We start from the raw sequence: 19,868 nt of genomic DNA, 5'->3' as shown, positions 1-19,868 counted from the left end.
CATTTACTTGTGAAATAGTGCTGCTTTATTTTACCCGGTTATGCTTAAGGTTCCTTTTTGCCCCCCCTCGTCTCTTCTCCTTCACAGGTTCCAGCCACTCTGATGCCTTCATTTACGTCCTGAGCTCTAGGCTCATGGACCCACTTGACTGGAAACAGGTGCTTGGATGTCCTGTAGGCATCCCATGTGTCCCTCAGTGAACTGTCATTTGTCCCCAACTACAACCTACTCCTAAGTCATTCTCCCCGTGAATAGCAGCATCACCCACAAAGCTGCCCAGACAGAAAAGCCAGGTGGCCATTCCTGACCACACTCTTTCTCACCCCTGCATCTAATCAGTCACCACATCTTGCTTTTCCCCGACCCCCACAGCCACTATAGTTGATGGCACCTTCTTGCTCCGAGATGATTCAGACAGCTGTCTCTGTTCTCCCTGCCTCCCGCCTTGCCTCTCTGCAGCCCTTTCTCTGCCCTTCTGCCAGAGCGCTCTGGCCTTCACCTTCTCTGGACTTACCACGCACACTGCCTTTCTTCCTGTTGCCAGAGATAAAAGGTCCATGCTGCTGCCAGAGGCCCACCCCTGCCTTTTGGGCATTAGATCCTGCACCTCGTCATCTACAAGGGACCTTGCTCCCATCATTATCCTCAGCCTTAGCTGATTGTGACATGTTCCTTCTCTGCTGTGGTGTGTACAGACATGCTCTAGTTTCTCCCACCTCTAAAAGTTCTCTCTAGATATTCCTTAGCCTCCTCCAGCTACCAGCCCATTTGTCTGCTCCCCTTTACACAAAAAGCTTCCCGAAAGAGTTGTCTGTGGTCACTGCCTCCACTTCCTCCCCTTCCTGCTCTCAGTCCAGCTCCTTGCCCCAGCACTGCACTGGAACTGCTATTAAGGTTGCCAGTGCCCTCCTTGTTGCCAGATCTTACTTGCCCTCCCAGCAATGTTTGGCACAATGGAGCCCCCCCTCCCTCCTGAAACACTGTGGCTTCTGAGCTACCTTCGACCTCACTGGCCATTTTGCCTGTCTCTTGTGCCAGCCCCTCCCCTGGCCAGCCTCTCAACATCAGTGTCCAGTAGCTCCTACTTAAACTCTTCTGTCCTCCATCTGTCCTCAGCCCCTTGGCTCTTTCGTCCAGTCCCTGCCACTTTAAAACAAACAGTACCATCTGATGCCATCCAGATATGTAGCCCCAGCCCTGACCTTCAGATCGGCCTCTCAGCTTCGTATTGTGTGCCCTCACAAGTATGTCTCATAGGTGTGTCACATGACCCATGTCCCAACTAGAGTACTTGATTTCCTCACTTTATTCCCAACTTGCTCCTCCCTTGGTCTTCCCCATTTCGTAAATGCCACCATCATCCCATCCTTCCACTTCAAACCAAAAACCCCGGTGAGAATCCTCTTAGATTCTCTCATTTCCCTTGGTTCCCTTCATCTGATGCGCACAAGTCCTGCTTGTCAGCTCTGCCGCTGAATACAGCCTGCCTCCTTCATCTCTCCACATCCATTCCTCTGTTGCCTAGTGTTTTAAGAGTTTCCTGTCCAGTTTCCCGGCCTCTTCCTTATTCCTTGTAGAATTTTTTCTCCACACAGCAGTCAGAGATACTTTAAAAATGTGAGTCAGATCATGCTACTTCCTTATTTAAAACCCTTCAGTGGCTTCCTGTTGAAGAAGGTTTACATGATGTAGCCCCACCAACCTCACTGACCTCGTCTTGAGCCACCACAATTGCCCACCTCATCTGTCCCCACTGCACTCCAGCCCTGCCAGCCTTCTTATTCCTTCAACACACAGGGCTGTTCCTGCCTAGGGCCTTTATTCTAGCTTTGCCCAGGAAACTCCTTCCCAGGTCCTTGCATCGCTGGCTGTTTGCTGCTATCCAGGGTTTCAACTCAAATTTAATTTACCTCCTCAGAGCAGCTTCTCCAGATATCTTCATTCCCACCACCCAGTTACTCTCTGAAATTATCCTATTTTCTTTTCTTTGTAATGCTTATTCCAAAACGAGATGATATTGACCATTGTCTTGTTTTATCAGTCATCACAAAAAGAATGTAAATTCTGAGGGTAGAGACCTCCTTTATCTTGGTCATTGTTATATCCGCGCACCTGTAACAGTGCCTAATGCATTGTAGGTGTTTAGTAAGTCTTTATTGAATGCAATCTGATCACATCACTTCTACCATTTCATTTCAGTGGCACACTCTCTCTCTCTTTTTTTTTTTGACAGAGTCTCACTCTGTCAGCCAGGCTGGAGTTCAGTGGCACAATCTTGGCTCACTGAAACCTCTGCCTCTTGGGTTCAAGCAATTTTCCTGCCTCAGCCTCCCAAGTAGCTGGACTACAGGCATGCACCACCATGCCCAACTGATTTTTGTATTTTTTGTAGAGATGGGGTTTCACCATGTTGACCAGGCTGGTCTGGAATGCCTGACCTCAAGTGATCCACCTGCCTTGGCCTCCTGAAGTGCTTGGATCACAGGTGCGAGTCACCGCGCCCAGGCTAATGAATTTTAATTTCTTTGCTTTCCATGTTTTATGCCACATTATAAGTTTTCCTTTTTAATGATTAACATAAGTGGCTCTTTTACATTGCATCAAAAATTATGTATAAGATGCTGCTTTCAAAGAACAAAAATGTGATTGGGGTTATTTATTAGAAGAGCTTGCCAATTCATATTTAAATACCATAAACAGGAAGTTGATCCCAGCGTTGCTCTTTGAATTGACTTTTTGCCTTTATTCTATTCTTTGTGGCCCTCTGTTTGTCTTTCCTCCAGTTTTCCCAGTGTTGCTGACAGAGTAAAATATTTTCATGTGCTGGGATTTGCAGAGACCCCACCACCACCCCCACCCCCACCCCCATGAGAATTACTGAGCAATAGCATTAGAGCCCACTAATTTATTTTAAAACTACAATTTGCATTCTATGATTTTTCAAATCACAAAGAAGACTTTCAAAATAATTGTGTTTATATAATGTTCCCCTTGCATGCTGGTGAGTTTATGGCCTATTTCAGATCAGCTTATAATAATTAACACTGCTTTCATCCTATCCCTTTCTCCCCCTTAAACCAAGGGTTCTGTGTGCTGATTATTTTTTTAAAGCTTTCCAAAGAACAGAACATTTTAATTAACTTTAAAGGATAAAAATAGTCTCTCTGCCACTGCATATTTGTTTTATCGCATTTCTAACACTGTAATAGATTTTTGTTTTTGTTTTGTTTTTTAATGTTTTAACTTGGTAAAGGTGGGTATTGGCTTTGAAAATAGCCACAAAATCTTTTAGCTTATCCAAAGCTTTACTTGAAATATATGCATCAACTTTCTGAAGATGCCCTAGTGCGTGCCACCTACCCATTTTACTTACCCTCACTTTCAGAACTCTCTCTAGGTCGGGTCTGTAGCCCCGCCTTTCTGTCTGTCTCACCTTTTAGCCCACTCCCCAGCCTTACTCACTCAGCTCCACAGTTCCTCATTCTTTTCTACTATATTTACCAAATCCCTATTCATGGGCCCAGCTCTGTTCTAGAGGACAGGGATATGCTGGTAAATAAAAGGTGATCCTTCTTGCAGTGGCACATTCATAAGTATTTTACATTTAATTGTGTGTGATAAATCCTCTAATGGAGAGAGGTACAAAGTACAGTGGTGACATAGGCTTTTAGAAAGCCAGTTCTGCTTAAGGGATTGGCCAAGAAGATTGGTGAGAGAATGGAATATCAGAACTGGACTCCCAGAGAGGAAAAGGAGGATTTGAGAGCTGGATGTGAGTCCAGGTGAAAGGAATAGTGACTTAGTGGCAGCCATTCTTGGCCCAGGGACTTGCTGGTTGTTTTCATTTCCTGCTTCCTCCCTCCTAAGTGGTACAAGCGAAAGTACTGAGGTGTAATCCTGCCATCAGCTATAATACTGTACTGCGTTTTGAATAGATAATTTGAGTCAGGTTTTAAATTCAGAAGGAACAATGAGCCACCTAAGATAGGAAGTCACTAGGGAACTGTCTAGCTATACTTGGCTTTCCACATCTTTGAGTAGACCTAAATCTGCTCTGGAGGTCACATACATCTCTTCGTCTTTGTTAGTGCTTTCCTTTTTTATCTCAAGACTTATTGTAAATAAAAAACCTGCTTTGTTTGGTAGTTTTTATTTTGAACAGTTTTTTTCCCCCCCCTCAAGATTGATTTAGTTGTGGCTAAGGGGAAAAACTGAAGAGGCAGCTATTATAGAGATTGTATTTCTGAAGAGGTTCAAACTCTAGAAAGAAAATAACTATAGAAAGTAGCCATCCAGCGAAGAGTCTTTATGTCCTTGAATTTCATGTTCAAGATCACTTATCTTGGAAAATGACTTGACTGGTGAAAGGAATCATTATAGGTGGATGGTGGGAACAGGCACCAGGTTAAAACATTTCAAGTTATGACTGAGATAAAAGAAATGACAGCTATCAAAAATTGTTGCTTTTAAAGGATTCCTCTAAAACATTGGCCACCATTAAATAAAGATGACCCTTTTAAAACTGCAGTTTTTAATTCGACAAATGTTAACCAAAAATCTGACCACCAGTGCTAAGAGGATTCATGTACCTAGTGCCCTTACCATTTGGTTTGTGGCTCTGTCATCTGAACGGGGTATCTGATCCCTGCTGATAGGGAAAACACGACCAGGAGGTCACCCTGAAACAGGATGTCAGGAACTCAGCTGATGGCACACCTTTCCCACCCTCACCAACTCCTTTGCTTATTGTTCCTCTCCTCCTGGACTGCCTTTTCTTCTTTTGTTGAGACGGAGTCTCGCTTTATCGCCCAGGCTGGAGTGCAGTGTCATGAACTTGGCTCACTGCAACCTCTGCCTCCGGGGTTCAAGCAGTTCTCATGCCTCTGCCTCCCGAGTAGCTGGGACCATAGGCACACACCACCACGCCCGGCTAATTTTTGTTTTTAGTAGAAATGGGGTTTCACTGTGTTGGCCAGGCTGGTCTCGAACTTCTGACCTCAAGTGATCCACAAACCTCAGCCTCCAAAGTGCTGGGATTACAGGTGTGAGCCACTGCATCCAGCCCTGGACTGCCTTTCAATGGCACAAATAAGAATAGCTTTTTGGCCAGGCATGTTGGCTTATGCCTGTAATCCCAACACTTTGGGAGGCCGAGATGGGCAGATCACCTGAGGTCAGGAGTTAGAGACCAGCCTGACCAATATGGTAAAACCTCGTCTCTACTAAAAATACAAAAATTAGCCAGATGTGGTGGCAGGTGCCTGTAATCCCAGCTACTCGGGAGGCTGAGACAGGATAATGGCTTGAACCTGGGAGGCGGAAGTTGCAGTGAGCTGAGACCATACCATTGCACCTGGGCAACAGAGAAGACTCCATCTCAAAAAAAAAAAGTAATAGCTTTTCAAGTCCAAATATAAAGTATTCATTTTGTCAGCATTCAATATTCTAAAATGGAAATCTTTTTTTTGCTGATCATGAGGAGCTACATGTACCAAGGGGCCCGATTCCAGAAGAGCACACTGCTTTTAAATAAAACAAGAGGGAGAGCTTTTGAGGAACCATTACACGGTCAGAATGCTGTTTATAAGTGAGGAGAAAGTGCCATCATTTTTATCGGAGCTTTTGTAATTTACTGGGCTTAGGAGGGTATGCATTTCATCAGATGTGAAGTTGACACCTCCTCAGAAATTTTAAGGGAATTTAGTTCTTAAGATTGCCCAGAGAAATGCTGAAGAAGTAAGGCATACTGATGCCACGTTGTACTAGATCACTTATTTCACTACTTTGGTCAATAATCTGATTTATGCATTGGTTGAAATTTGCCATTTTAAGGACATTTAAGAGATATCCTCATTTTAATTGAGGGCTACATTGCCAGCTTTCTACCTGAGAAGTCGTTTTTCTTCGAGACGCACAATCAAAGGCTTTCCTCCGGCATGAGAAAGGAATAGCATTCTCGCCTGGTGAGTTTTTAGTGATCGAATGACTCCCAGCCAGCCCCTACCCTGCTCAAGCTCGTGCTGACTGTCCCAGTGTGGGTCCTGGCCAGAACTGGCACCAAGGCAGTGGGATCCTTTATAAATAGGATCCCAGGGCCATACACCAGATAGCAGGAGCCCACTTCTGGGACACTGGGAGATGGTGCAGGCAGCCACCCGTATGTAAAGCACAGCGCCCTATCCTTCCTGGCAGGGTCACGGTTCAGAAGATGTAACCTGATTTTCATCTGTAGTTAATAGAAGCATTTTTCCTTGGCATTCATACTAAAAATAGAAAACTAGTAATTCCAGGGATCTGGGTTAACCTCTTAAGCATGTCAACTATCGATGAGAATACTCTTTGTAAAACTAACTCCAGAAATCACTTGCTAGAGAAGTAGCCCTTCACTGCCTTAGTCTGAGCACCAACGGAAAGTACATGCTGAAGGCGCTGGCGAGGCCCATGCAGCCACAGTAGAGGGCCAGGGGGCGTGTCGTGCGCACCCTCCAGAGAGGGCTGAAGGTGCTGCTAATGGCTCTCTTGGCGTTGCGACGTCGTGGTCAGCAGTTTTTTTCCATTCTCTCCCTCCATTTCTTGAGTGAGTAGCCATGAGTTGGACTGTGCCTGTTGTGCGGGCCAGCCAGAGAGTGAGCTCGGCAGGAGCGAATTTCCTGTGCCTGGGGATGGCCCTGTGTCCCAGTCAGGCAGCGCGCATGCCGCTCAAGGGCGCCTGGCTCTTCACCCCCGTGAGCAAGATGACGACTGTGAAGAGTGAGCTTGTTGAGCACTTCACTTCCGAGGAGCCCGTTCATCACAGTAAGGTCTCCATCATAGGAACTGGATCAGTGGGCATGGCCTGCGCTACCAGCATCTTATTAAAAGGCTTAAGTGATGAACTTGCCCTTGTGGATCTTGATGAAGGCAAACTGAAGGGTGAGACAATGGATCTTCAACATTTCGGCCGTTTCATGAAAATGCCAAATATTGTTTGTAGCAAAGATTACCTTGTCACAGCAAACTCCAGCCTAGTGATTATCACAGCAGGTGCACGCCAAGAAAAGGGAGAAACGCGCCTTAATTTAGTCCAGCGAAATGTGGCCATCTTCAAGTTAATGATTTCCAGTATTGTCCAGTACAGCCCCCTCTGCAAACTGATTATTGTTTCCAATCCAGTGGATGTCTTAACTTATGTAGCCTGAAAGTTGAGTGCATTTTCCAAAAACCGTGTTATTGGAAGCAGCTGTAATCTGGATACTGCTCGTTTTCGTTTCTTGATTGGACAAAAGCTTGGTATCCACTCTGAAAGCTGCCACGGATGGATCCTTGGAGAGCATGGAGACTCAAGTATTCCTGTGTGGAGTGGAGTGAACATAGCTGGTTTCCCTTTGAAGGATCTGAACTCTGATACAGGAACTGATAAAGATCCTGAGCAATGGAAAAATGTCCACAAAGAAGTGATTGCTAGTGCCTATGAGATTATTAAAATGAAAGGTTATATTCATGGGCCATTGGCCTATCTGTAGCTGATTTAACAGAAAGTATTTTGAAGAATCTTAGGAGAACACATCCAGTTTCCACCATCATTAGAGGTCTCTGTGGAATAGATGAAGAAGTATTCCTCAATATTCCTTGTGTCCTGGGAGAGGATGGTATTACCAACCTTATAAAGATAAAGCTGCCCCCTGAAGAGGAGGACCACCTGAAAGAGAGTGCAAAAACACTTTGGGAAATTCAGTAGGAGCTGAAGCTTTAAAGTTGTCTAAAACTACCATTCTGAAATTACTGAAGATATCATAGATACAGGATTATATATCAAAATTTTGAATAAACTTAAATTCCTAAAATATGGAAACAGGAAAGTACGTAAAGTGACTTACCTATTTATTTAGTCCTCCAGTTCTTTTATTTAGAATCCAGGTGTGGATGATACTTACTTACAATTCCTAAAGAAAGTGTTTTTGGTACCCTGATGTAGCAGCACTTGCCTTGTTATATATGTAGCTGGCATTTGGTTCCCAAAAAGTAGGATGTAGTATTTATTGTGTTCTAGATATTCTGATTATTTTCATTAGATACATGCTTTCTTCTTGCTGGCTTATACCTATGTTCATTTATGTGCTGTAAAAAAGTTGTAACTTCCTCTACAATGTAAAAATAAAAGTATATACATACAGGTATTTTTTATAATGTACCCATCTTGAAACCGCCTTCATTTCCTCTGGGACGGCCTTTCAGCTGGGTCGTTAAAAAGACATGAAGTAGGGACTGCAGCTGCACGTTGGGCATATGTGTACACGCGCACACGTGTATGTGCGCACACCAGTGAAGCAGGATCATTTGGTTAAGATATGAAAATAGTGATCTGATGGTAGCTGTTATAAAATGTTTAACGCAGTAATTCAGAAAGCTTTTAGAAAAAGGCTTGACAGTCAGAGGTGGTATAGTTACTGTTGTTTTTTTGGCCGGGAAAGGAAACTTTCCTAAATTTGCAGTTACCAAAAATAAAGCCTGACTGAGTGAAAATCATTTTAGAATCACTCCTGAGAACCTAACCTGTTTAGCACATTAAATCAAGAAGCATGTTAGAAATTGTTCTTACTGAGCTGGATCTTAGCTTCAGAGTGGCCCTGGCTCTAAGAGGTTCCTGGGTTATTCCTGCTCTTCAGTTTATTTCATGTTTACAGAAAGTTTTTGCTTTTGAATTTGTGCCTTATTGTTAATTACTATCATAAAAATTGGCCATTTTGATGCATACTTCAGGGATTGTATTTCTCAGAAAGTTACATGTTTGCTGTGTACTTCTAAATCAATTGACTTTACTACAGATTCTGGACTTTATGCATGTGATACAGTGAAAGTTGGGGAGAAAGTAAAAATGTTTGTCTGACATTTACCTGAATGATAGGATTAGTAGCTTAGAAAATGGAAAGCTAAGATGTAAAAATTCACATTCGCTTTCCTAATGCAGTTGAATATTTAATAATACGGTATGTTCAAATACATTTCATCTCAGGATCCATGTGGAAAGCAGCAAAACTAGTCAAAAGTGAAAATATCAGAATCTGCCCTCTAAACCAGGCCAGTCCTGCTTAGCTGAATTTTATCAAGCATGACGGTGATCTCCAAAACACTGACCAGAACTCCCATACTGCTTTATTGAAAACATCTAAAAATGTTGATTTCTCAGGAAGCAGTGTCACATAATGGGACTCACTGATGTGCTGGGCTCCTTGAAAGTGGGAAGAGTGGTGGTTCAGCTCTAGGCGGTTTTAGGAGCTTTTGAGAGCTCAGCTGCGGAATTTGAGAGCTTGTAATTCCAACAACTGCCTATTTATTGGAATTGATGCTTAAGGACTTTCTAAAATTAATTAAATTGGGGACATAACCTGAGGCTTTTAAGTAATTTTTCGGCACACTGTATATTAGACCAAATGTTTTCAAGTGATTTCCCCCTACCAAGACATGCATGGTAAATGTGCAGCAGTGTCCCCTATGCATATTCAAGCAGGATACAGAGTAAGCACATAGGCTGTGCAGTCAGATCTGCTCTTACCAGCCATGGCACTGAGCACATTGTTTAGTTCCTCTGAGCTTCCATCACCATATCTTTGAAGGAGGGATGATATTTGCCCCACTTGGTTGTTGGGAGGGTTAAATGAGAAATGTGGCTGGCATACGGTAAGGACTCTCTAAGTGGCATCAGTGGTTGGCCTCACTCCTGGCCTACTGGCTATATGGCCTATTGAAATGTGAATGAGAATAACATTATTAGAGGTATAATCCTGAATCTGTTTTAATGTCTAAAAAGGCCATTGTATCTACAGAACATCCATATTTGTGACAAATTACTTGTAATACATTTTCCATTTGTCTTGACACTCCATTTGAGCACTACTACCTCAGACGGTGGTACTTTCTGTGACTATTACAATGCAGCACTGTTGGACACAAAGCACTGGGACTTAGAAATGAGGATGGTGGGCCCATGGCACTGGGAAGTAATACTCATGTCTCAGACAGATGAGGATGGTGGGCACATGGCACTGGGGAGTACCATTCGTGTCTTGGTTTTGTTTGGTTTTGGTTTCTTTTGAGATGGAGTCTCACTCTGTGGCCCAGGCTGGAGTGCAGTCGCGTGCTTTTGGCTCACTGCAACCTCCGTTTCCTGGGTTCAAGCAATTCTCCTGCCCCAGCTTCCTGAGTAGCTGGGGCTACAGGCATGCGCCACCATGCCTGGCTAATTTTTGTATTTTTAGTAGAGACGGGATTTTACCACGTTGGCCAGGTCTCGAATTCCTGGCCTCAAGTGAGCCAACTGTCTAGGCCTCCCAAAGTGTTGGGATTACAGGTGTGAGCCACCACACTCCACTCATGTCTTAGTTTTTATGGAAAGCACCCCCTGGAGGTGTGCAGGGCACAGCAGCACTGCTTGGAAGGGTAACCCTGTTATCCATAGTATAGGAAAATTTTCCCTGGTCAGAGGAAAGGAGAGAGAACTACAGTTTGGAAAATGCTTGGGAGTAAAACGGAGTTGCTGGATGGGTACTCTAGTTCCCAGCATACCCCCTCACCAGACTTTTGGGGTACAGGGCAGACAGACAGTTCTATGGCAGTAGCTGTGATTATCAAGGAATTCAGTACATTTACTTTATAACCAAATTTGCTTAAATGCACTCAACCGCTAAATCTTTTTTCGAGCACATCTTTAAACAGGGAAATGTTCTGTTGGCTTCATGTATAGAGAATCACTGGTGAAACCAATACCTTTTCTGAACTGCATATCAGAAATTGATATAGGTGGAAACGATGTGAAGGTTTTCATTTACTATCCATGTAATATGAACAGTATGAGCTGAAAAGCCTTCTGTGGAGCCCATTCTCTAAAGCCACTTGAGGTCCTGTTTATATCTTAAATGTCTGAATTTCCATTTCCACAGCTGTAAACTTAGAGAACAGGGATAGATGGTACCCTTTACCCATCTCCGTTCCTTTCCCTCATCTCAGGCCTGTCTGTTCCTAGTTAGTTACTTTTCAGATATGAGTGCTTCTAGTGATTCAGTTACCATGACCCTGGGCACAAGTAAATAATTTAATATTTGAGAAATTAGAGGAAAGAAAACAATCAGGCCAAGAGGAGGAAACGGAAACGTAGCCCTGCTGAAGGACAGCAGGACCGCCCCTTGCTCTCCTCCCCTGGCCTCACCTGCATTTCCCAGCCTCTCCCTTCTCAGCAGCTGACCACATTCCAGACCACTGAAAGGGAGGCTGGTGAATGATTCTGTTCGTGTCTTGGCTATCTGATATCCCATTTGGAAACCGTCATCTGGCTTAGTTGTAAAAGATGTTCAACCGGAAGAGTGAAGAGAAAGAACCAGGCAGCACATTGCCAACCCTGGCCAGAGAGATGTCTGTTTTTCAACTACAAAAGTCTACGCAAAGTTCCTCAGTGGGGGCGATATTAATGTTTTGGACAAAGCAACTAATTATTTATGGAAGAGGGAGTGAGGAGGGAGACATCCATGAGCTGTGTGTCTTCAAGATTAGTGTCTGGGTCTAGAACACTGAGATGGCTGGCACAGATATAAACAATATATAATACGGAAGGAAGACCTTACGTATCTTCCAGTGACAGAATATGTAAACTAAAATGATATATAGCTATAAAGTAATGTACTTAACAGACATTCCATAATATTTATATCCATGTGAGCTTTGTTCTCGGAATATAGCACACATATGTCGATAATACAGCAATGATAATAGCTAATGTATATTGAGCACTTTCCATGTGTTAGATGCTGTGCTTTATATGCGTCATCTCACTTAATCCTTAATCCTCACAACTCTTTAAGCAGGTAATTACTGTCTCCATTCTACATACGTGGAGACTATGGCTTAATAGAGTAAGCAGCTTTCCCAAATGCTGGAGCTAGGATTTGAACAGAGTCCATGCTGCTGACAGCAGTGCTACAGTTTGCAGCAGTGCTAGGAGTAAATGCCTAGGATTTACAAGTCCCAAACCCCTAAATCTGGAAACAAGGTAAAGATTCAGCCTCAAATTGAAATAAAGCATCGACGTTAAAGAAATATTAGCTGATTCTCAAAATAACCACTCTAAGAAATGACTTGCATATTGCAAATGAGTCCAGCGTATTTCACAAACCTGATCAAGGCAATCTCTATCCTTAGGAAAATATGACTGGCAGATGGCTGATGAGAAAAAATTGGAAGGCAGTGCTGTGGTGCTGCTGAAACATCTTTGTAGGAGGACCGTATAGATTAACCAGGATGAATCAGAGAGTGTGTTACTAGTACTGTCCAATGTAAAGATCACCTAACTTCCGTAAGTTAGTGTTCCCACCTTATGGGGTTGTACACCTTAGGTGGACCCAGGTGCTCCAGGTAAACTGTAATACTGTGTGACACTGCATGTTAAGATCTCTTAGGCTGGGCGCGGTGGTGCACGCCTGTGATCTCAGCACTTTGGGAGACCGAGGTGGGAGGATTGCTTGAGTTCAGGAGTTTGAGACCAGCCTGGGCAACATAGCAAGATCCCATCTCTACCCAAAATGCAAAAGTTAGCACATGCCTGTAGTCCCAGCTACTTGGGGGTGCTGAAGTGGGATGATCACTTGAGCCTGGGAGGTTGAGGCTGCAGTTAGCCATGATCATGCCACTGCACTCCAGCCTAGGCAACTGCCTCAAAAAAAGGAAAAAAAAAAAAAAACTGTTGTTCCCTTGCTGTGACTCTGATTCCAAATCAACTTCTGCTTGTAAAACTCCTACTTAGATTAAAAAAAAAAACCACTGTCTTGGACATAAGAACATTCCAGTTTATCTACCATTCCTTGATTTGTTCTTGACTAAACTCCTACCAAGTTTCTTCTGCCTGCCATTTCTCTGTGTCTAAAATTCTAGCTTTGAATGACCTGATTATATTTATTTATTCAGATGGAAATCCCATCCTCAACGGCATCTTTATATATGAAAGCCAACAATACACACTCTTCTTCTGGGAGGGAATAATTATTATGGAGAGTTGACAGTTTAGGATATGTTGCCTTGCAGATTAAGAGTGGTTTGTTTGTTTGTTTGTTTGTTTTTAAAGAGATGGAGTCTTGCTGTGTTGCCCAGGCTGGACTCAAACTCCTGGGCTCAAGCAATCTACCCACCTCACCCTCCCGAGTAGCTGGGACTATAGGTGTGAGCCACCATGTCCAGCTAAGAGTGAAGTTTTATGTTATTTAATAATAAATTTATACTCAGAAGAAGAAAGGAAGTATATTTCATTTTCTTTCAAGATACCTAGGATATATATAGTCCCTATCTTTTATTGATGTTCCTTAGCTCTGTACCTGTGAGCAGTGAAGTACTAGCCAGTCAGCAAAGGTGCCATCTCTAATAGCTGTTTTTCTCCTTCTTTTAACATTTGATAACTGATTATTTTTCTTCTTTTAGATGAAAGACTTTCGAAGTAAAATGCAATCAATATTTCCAACAATTCCCAAGAACTCCGAATCGACTGTTGAGTGGGAGGAAACATTGAAATCCAAATGAGATGAGCATGGATGAATTTCAAAATGCTTGTTACAGAAAGGGGTGGCTCTGGAGACACCATGACAGCAAAAGGACTGGGACTGATTTCTCCCAGGAACATGGGCAGATTGCTGATTGAACCAGTGCACTGGATAGCATTTGGCCTCATCACAGGAGAGTATGTGTGTGCGTGTTGGGGGAGGGTAAAGTTTTCCCAAAGTTAAGAAGACTATTTAAAAATAGTAATTACAGGAATAACTTCCTTATGTGGAGGGGATCCCACAGGAAATGATTCTGTTTGTAACAGTTGAACCGAGTTTCAGTTGAACCAAGTTTCACAGTAAAAAAGTTTATAATAAAAGTATGATAAGAAAATATTTATAAAACAGACCCCCTAATAGCAATAGTACTGCAATGTGTCTAATTAAAGGAGTTTCAAGAGCCTTTCTTGTCAGTATATGACAACTTGGAAGTCTTATTCTGATTAGCCAGATTACAAAGTGACAGTCACCTGGTAAGTCCTGTGTGGTAGGAAGTGGGTGTGGCTTTCGTGTCCTGAGTGTGGTCTGTGATTTACAGCCAGCACACACATGCTAGTTATTTACCTGATGCCCTTGCTTGAAGGCCCTATAAATTCTTAAAACAAAAAACCAGTAATGAGTTGTGATCACCCCAGAAGGCACAGTTGGGCTAAAATAATGATGATATCGGGGTAAACATATTTTTTTGAGAAGTTGGTCTGGATCTCTGAACACTGACAATTTGTCATTTTGTCTCAGTTGTCAAAGTAAAAAAAAAATCCAGTTGTCATCTGTCTTCAATGTTTTTAACCAGAAAGTCACCTGAGTACTGAGTCCCAATATAAAGTATTTGGCACCACCTCCCTAACAAAGCTGTTAGGGTAAATTCTGTGTGCACGCCCAACTCCCTCCTGTCTTCCACAGTCTCCTACAAAAAAAAACAGATGGAGAATAATGTCTATATGCAATTATTTTTACTGCAATTGCATTTTAAAATATTTTCAAGAAGAGAAATACTTTAATATGTCAATATGTCCAGAGAAAAAACCTGTAGTTAAATATCGGTTGCGCAGTTTCTTCCTACTTGCCTAGGCTCTAGTTAGTCAGCAATCAGGTTTAATAAAGGACATTTGAAATCTCTGTTATCATGAAACCTTTTATTCCAAGGGAGATTTTTAAATGAAATGACAAGAACATAATGTAATACTTTTCTGTAGACCATGTTATCCTGTTAAAATTGCTGTATTGTTAATGAAACAGGTGTAATCAGCATCTGGAATTTATGTGTCATCTGTTAAAAATGGAAGACTGAAAGGAAAGGACTGTGAAATTGGTCAGTGAATGCAGGTAGCAAAAACTCTTCACCGGCCTTTCATTTGTAACTAAATCTCCTCTGAGAAGAGATCTGTAGCCTCTGAATGAAAGGAAGGAAAGGCAGGAGCCAAAGGAACAGGTTTTTGTCTACACAATTAGTCTGAATCTAGGTTCCCCTGAATAGAATGGGCACCGCCTGATCCTTTTGTGCTTCATAAACGTGGGTTTCCAAGCTCATGCATGAGATGACCCTCAAACCTTGTTACAACGATGCACTTTACTCATCTGATGTGGGGGGAAAAAAGAATGGGCACTTACCTAAAACTGTTGACAGCTAGAATCTGGGTTTTATTTTTCATAGATGGAGAATGCCTAGTGATTTCTAAAGGCCTCCACTGGGTGGAGAAAGGAGACTTGCCCACCTGTCTGGAGTGTTAAAAGGAGAAATCATTGTTAACTGTGATTCTGTTTAATGGATTCCTGCCTTGTAACCTCCCTAAGGGTAGGGACCCCTCTCAGGGCCTTGTAAACTGGTGTCAGCACCGCTGCAGGGGCTGCTGCACATCAGGCTGATGGCAGCTAGGCCCTAGGAGGGAGCCAGGGGCCATGGTGGGGGCGCTGCTTTCCCACAGGGCTGGCACAGAGGAGGCCTAGACATATGTTGCTGAAAGAGTGTCCTAATACTAGAGTGGCATGCCTCGTGTCTACAAAACCCTTATATGTCACCTCTGCTGTCCTTGACCGATGGCAGGGGAACTCCCATAAGAATGATGATGATTCCCCTGCAGAGGGGAGGCTGGCAGGGACAAATTCCCTAGAAGAGGGACCGAGTGTCAGCTCCAATTGCATCTTAAAAGCAAAAGTGAAGTAATGCACAGATGGAAATTTAAAAAGAAAACAAGCAGTATGACTCAAGTGGTGTTTTCCACAGTCAGAACTTGAATATCAGTAGATTTCGTCATTTGTCTATTCCTTTTGTACCAGAGGCATATTGTTAAATTGGTTAATGGAAAGGAAAAATGTTGAACAGATAATGTTATTCTTTATGAGACGTACCATCTGTGTATTGAGCTCTGAATGTCCCTGGATATGGAAGAGAGGAAATGTGGTGGAATTTCAAGTTTGCCTTCTTTGCTGTCTTTATCTTGGGTAGAGTATGACAAACATAATCACATTTATCTCCCGGAGCATAAAGAGTTTTAATCACCCTATTAACCAGGATGACATTTTTCACTGACTTAAAAAGGAATAGAACAGACATTATCTCCCTATAAGCAATCCATTTCATGGAGGCTGAGCACTAGAAATGCTTTAAAGGATGGATAACGCAGGCCATTTCCATTTCCTGTCTAAGCCAACATGAAGGAGGCTTTCGGTAAGGCTGTTGCTTCCACTGGGTGAGTGTTAAGCTTTACACTTAGAGTCTCAGTGCTCAAAAGAGCTATTAGAGAAAGCACGGGCAGAGAGGAGGGGCTTCTGAGACCCCGGGATCCATTCAAGGGAAAACATGTATCTTGGTAAGCTGCTGCTGCCTGTGAAAAGGAGTCCATGGGCTGCTGTTATATTCAGAGTCAAGAAAGTGTGGGTTCAGGACAACCTGAGAGTGGAAAGTGGGGGACGGGAGCTGCCTCCAAAGACGCCGGGCAGCCCATCACCAGGAGGACCATGGCCCAAGGGCATGGAAGCAGGTGGCTGCTGAGAGGGCCGTGGGCCATCCCCACCACCACCCTCGCGTCAGGGCATGGGCACAGGCTGGCGTTAGAAAGGGCACTTCTCCTGCTTAGTCAAAAGGTGGCATCGAATCATCTCGGCTGTCACATGTTTTGTTTAGTTTCATGGATAGTATGGGACCAAAGTTGCAAATTAATCATTGCAATCTAAGGGGAAGATAGAAGAAATTAAGGTGGGGGTGGGGGGACGGGGAGCCCATGGGGACAAAAGTAATTAAAATCCATTGAATTTAGCTATTTCACTTGGGGCAACATTTAATCTCCAAGATTAAATCTTGGTTTATGGGGAACGTTGTATATTTTCACCTCATTTTTATGTATCATCTTTAAGACAAATTGTTAAGTACAAATGAAAATCAGGTAACATACAAAGGCATTTCATCAAATAGTTAAATTTCCTATGAAAGTTAGTAAAATACATATTTTTATAATACCATGTTCAAGTGAAATGTTTTTCCTTTCTGCCAAGAGTCATTAAATGATATAGCAAGTATTTGGGTCTCTCTTGGTGTTATCAGGCTTAATTGCCCAAGGCTGCGATTTTGTGAGCATAGAAGAGGAAAGCAAGCATCTCTCACAAGCAGTGACATGAATGTGTACTAATGAGTGAGGCTGTTAGCAAATTTTGTCTGATGGCAGATAACTCGGTTTTGGAGAAAATTAGAATCACAGCTACCAAGAGGCACATATCATTTCAACTTTCTCACCCAAGTGTTAGTGAAGTGATTTAGGACCTTGATTTATATTTCTTAGATAAGCTGGCTCGAGGCCTTTGTTTCATTACTGTTTGATGAGGCATGATCACTTACTTTAAAAAAAAAAATAGGTGAATGTATTAAATGTACTTAAAGACATAAGGATAAAGGTCATTCTTAATGGACTCTCCTAAGAAGCTAAGTCAGGCAAACTGAGAAAGCTTGGCATGTTCATAACACCTGTTACCTGCTCATCTGAAAACACTCAAAAACTGTACCCTCATGCTGCCTCTGACACCCCAGGCTTAGAGTGGCCTTCCAGGTTTGCAGCCTAATAGGTGACCCTCCACAGGACACCTCCAGGCGACATCCACATTGCTGGCCCTAGGCGAGTCTCTGGCGCTCCCGCGTGCATGCCCTGCCTTCAGAGGACAAGTTGGCAAAACTGAGTTTCTAAAAGAAAGCTTGATTTTGGCGGTCTGTACAAAGTTGTGCCAAACTGCAGTTTGCTCCTTTGCTCTGCCAAGCTGGGTGATGGGAATATGTTTATTTTATTGCTGCTGGCTGTCTTCTCCGACTGACCCTGTTGTAGGGGCTGAATCCCCCACCGTGTTTCCTACTCTGGAGCGGAGCCTACGTGGCAGACCTCTCCATCCAGAGCCTTTGGGGAGTGTCCCCTGCAGCCACCGTCTCCCTGTGTCCTTCCATCTCCCATCAGGCCATGGCGGCCACAGCTACTCAGATCCTTCCTGCAGTCAGGACAGGTTACACAGCTAAGACAGCTCTAGTGAGTACATCTCATAAAAACTAAAATAAGACCTCTTGTCAGAAGATAAGGATTGAGGAAACCTCTGCACTCAGCTTGCTCGTGAGCCAGCTCTGGTTCTCTTCAAAGACTCGTGACAAATGGTTGTAAAGTATCTGTGGAATCAGCACATGACCAAGTCTCTCAACTCCCTATTTCACAGAGATGCTTGGATGCAGCATGTGATGCAGTGAGTCACAGGGAGGCTTGGCTCCGCAGTGGAAAATGCCTGCAGGAGGGCCGGGTTCAAGTTTATCTGGAGTGGGAGGTAAAACCGCACTTCCACCTGCCAGGGTGTGGCTCTGCAGCAAACCGGCCTGCCTCCCAGGTTCTCCTGTCTTTCCAAGTGTCCCGCATACAGAGATCTTCCCCAGGAACTGTGAAAATGTAAGGGCTCGGAGTTGGAGTGGAATCCGTATTCTTCAATGAGCGTGGTTAGCTTTCACTTCTCAATATTCTAAATGTTACTGAAGGAGCCAGAGTGAAGGGCCAGGTTAGAAAACGCAGGCTCAGGTGAGACCCTAGAGAAACATCCACAGCCCTGACGGGAAGAGGGCGTTCACCTTGGACTGTTTCTTCGGGTTCAGGACTAAGCCCATCATAGCCCTTAGCAGACTCAAGAAAGAAGTTAGGAAGGGAGGGAGGGAGGAGAGGGAGGACAGAAGGGACGGAAGGGAGGAGGAGGGGAAGGAAGGGAAAGGGGAGGGAGGAGCTCCTCCCTGGGAAGAGGACCCAAGCGTCCACTTGGCTGTGTGTGAGACCAGGTCCTGGGAGACTGACATTCGCCTTCTCTGTGCTGGCCACATTTGCCTTTACCACCAAAACTCACGAAAAGGAAAATTACATCAAAATAAAAATGAGGAAAAAGTCATTTCGGCAGGCGGTGGGGTTGGGGGTGTCCTGGGCTTTTACAGCCAGAGGCTGCAAGGTTAGGCATTTCTAACTGCCAGCCCTGTGAACAGATAGTTCAAAAATGAAAAGCCATCTGGTAAGATCCCACTGCACTCACCAGCTCTGACCTACTGAGCAGGAAGAAAGAAATACACAGATCTGCAGGATGATCTGTACAGGCAGATGATACTCAGTGGCCCTGCATCCAGCCGAGGAGAAGGTGGCGGTCTTGCTGCACAGGACGGGCCGGTGCCCTGCTCAGGCACTGGAGGCATGATGGAGGGCATTGTCCCTAAAAGCAAAGGACCTCAAAAAAAAAAAAAAAATCCCTGCACTTCTCCCTTCATTTTAGAAACCTCGCTGTCTTCCTACTTGTAGTATCAGCAACACCACCTAGAAGTCAGGCTTCGTCCTCATCTCCGGGGGTGGAGAGTTTTATTTTGTAGCCAGAGAACCTAAGTTGAAGTTTTACAGAGAGTGCCTAGGATCAGGCAGGGCACACAAATATCTTGGGCCAGGGTCGCCTGGTCACATTCTTCGAAGAAACTAGACAGAAAGCAACCCACCAGCCGCTTCCCAGTGAACCTAATATGCCCTAGAAAGTCCAGTAATTCCACCTAATCTACCCAATTTGTGCCTTTGATATAAGCTTCAGCATTATATCTTTTTCACAAGTCGCTAAATCATTTTGAGTGGAGTGCCATCACACGTTAATTACCTAGCCTGACAAACCCCAGGGCAGCTGGTTTTCCTGGGCTGTGTCTGCCAGGAGGCAGCGGAAGTTATTAGAAAAGTTCGGGCTACCAGGTTAATATCATCCCTTCCAGTATCAATATGTAATGTCCTGTTCCATGCCTGAGCTTTAAGTACCAAAATTAAAAACCGCTCTCTCAAATAC

General features: G+C 43.7%; 1 protein-coding gene and 2 pseudogenes across 1 annotated transcript in view; all 3 read left to right on the top strand.

The window, feature by feature from the left end:
* TMEM242 (transmembrane protein 242) overlaps positions 1-14,807 on the top strand; it is a 28,256-nt gene extending 13,449 nt beyond the window's left edge. The window contains exon 4 of the mRNA XM_032161197.2: positions 13,438-14,807. Within this exon, the coding sequence (XP_032017088.1) occupies positions 13,438-13,536 (99 nt within the window). The 3' untranslated portion in view covers positions 13,537-14,807. The remainder of the gene's footprint in view (positions 1-13,437) is intronic.
* LOC116473331 (L-lactate dehydrogenase A-like 6B) lies at positions 6,311-7,732 on the top strand (annotated as a pseudogene).
* Positions 14,808-15,048: 241 nt separating the features above from the next.
* Positions 15,049-15,140, top strand: LOC116477881 (small nucleolar RNA U13; annotated as a pseudogene).
* Positions 15,141-19,868: the final 4,728 nt, after the last annotated feature.

The sequence above is a fragment of the Hylobates moloch genome, unplaced genomic scaffold (assembly GCF_009828535.3).
Source record: "Hylobates moloch isolate HMO894 unplaced genomic scaffold, HMol_V3 SCAFFOLD_2, whole genome shotgun sequence".
Classification (NCBI taxonomy): Eukaryota; Metazoa; Chordata; class Mammalia; order Primates; family Hylobatidae; genus Hylobates; species Hylobates moloch.
This window is presented reverse-complemented; position numbering and strand designations above follow the sequence as displayed.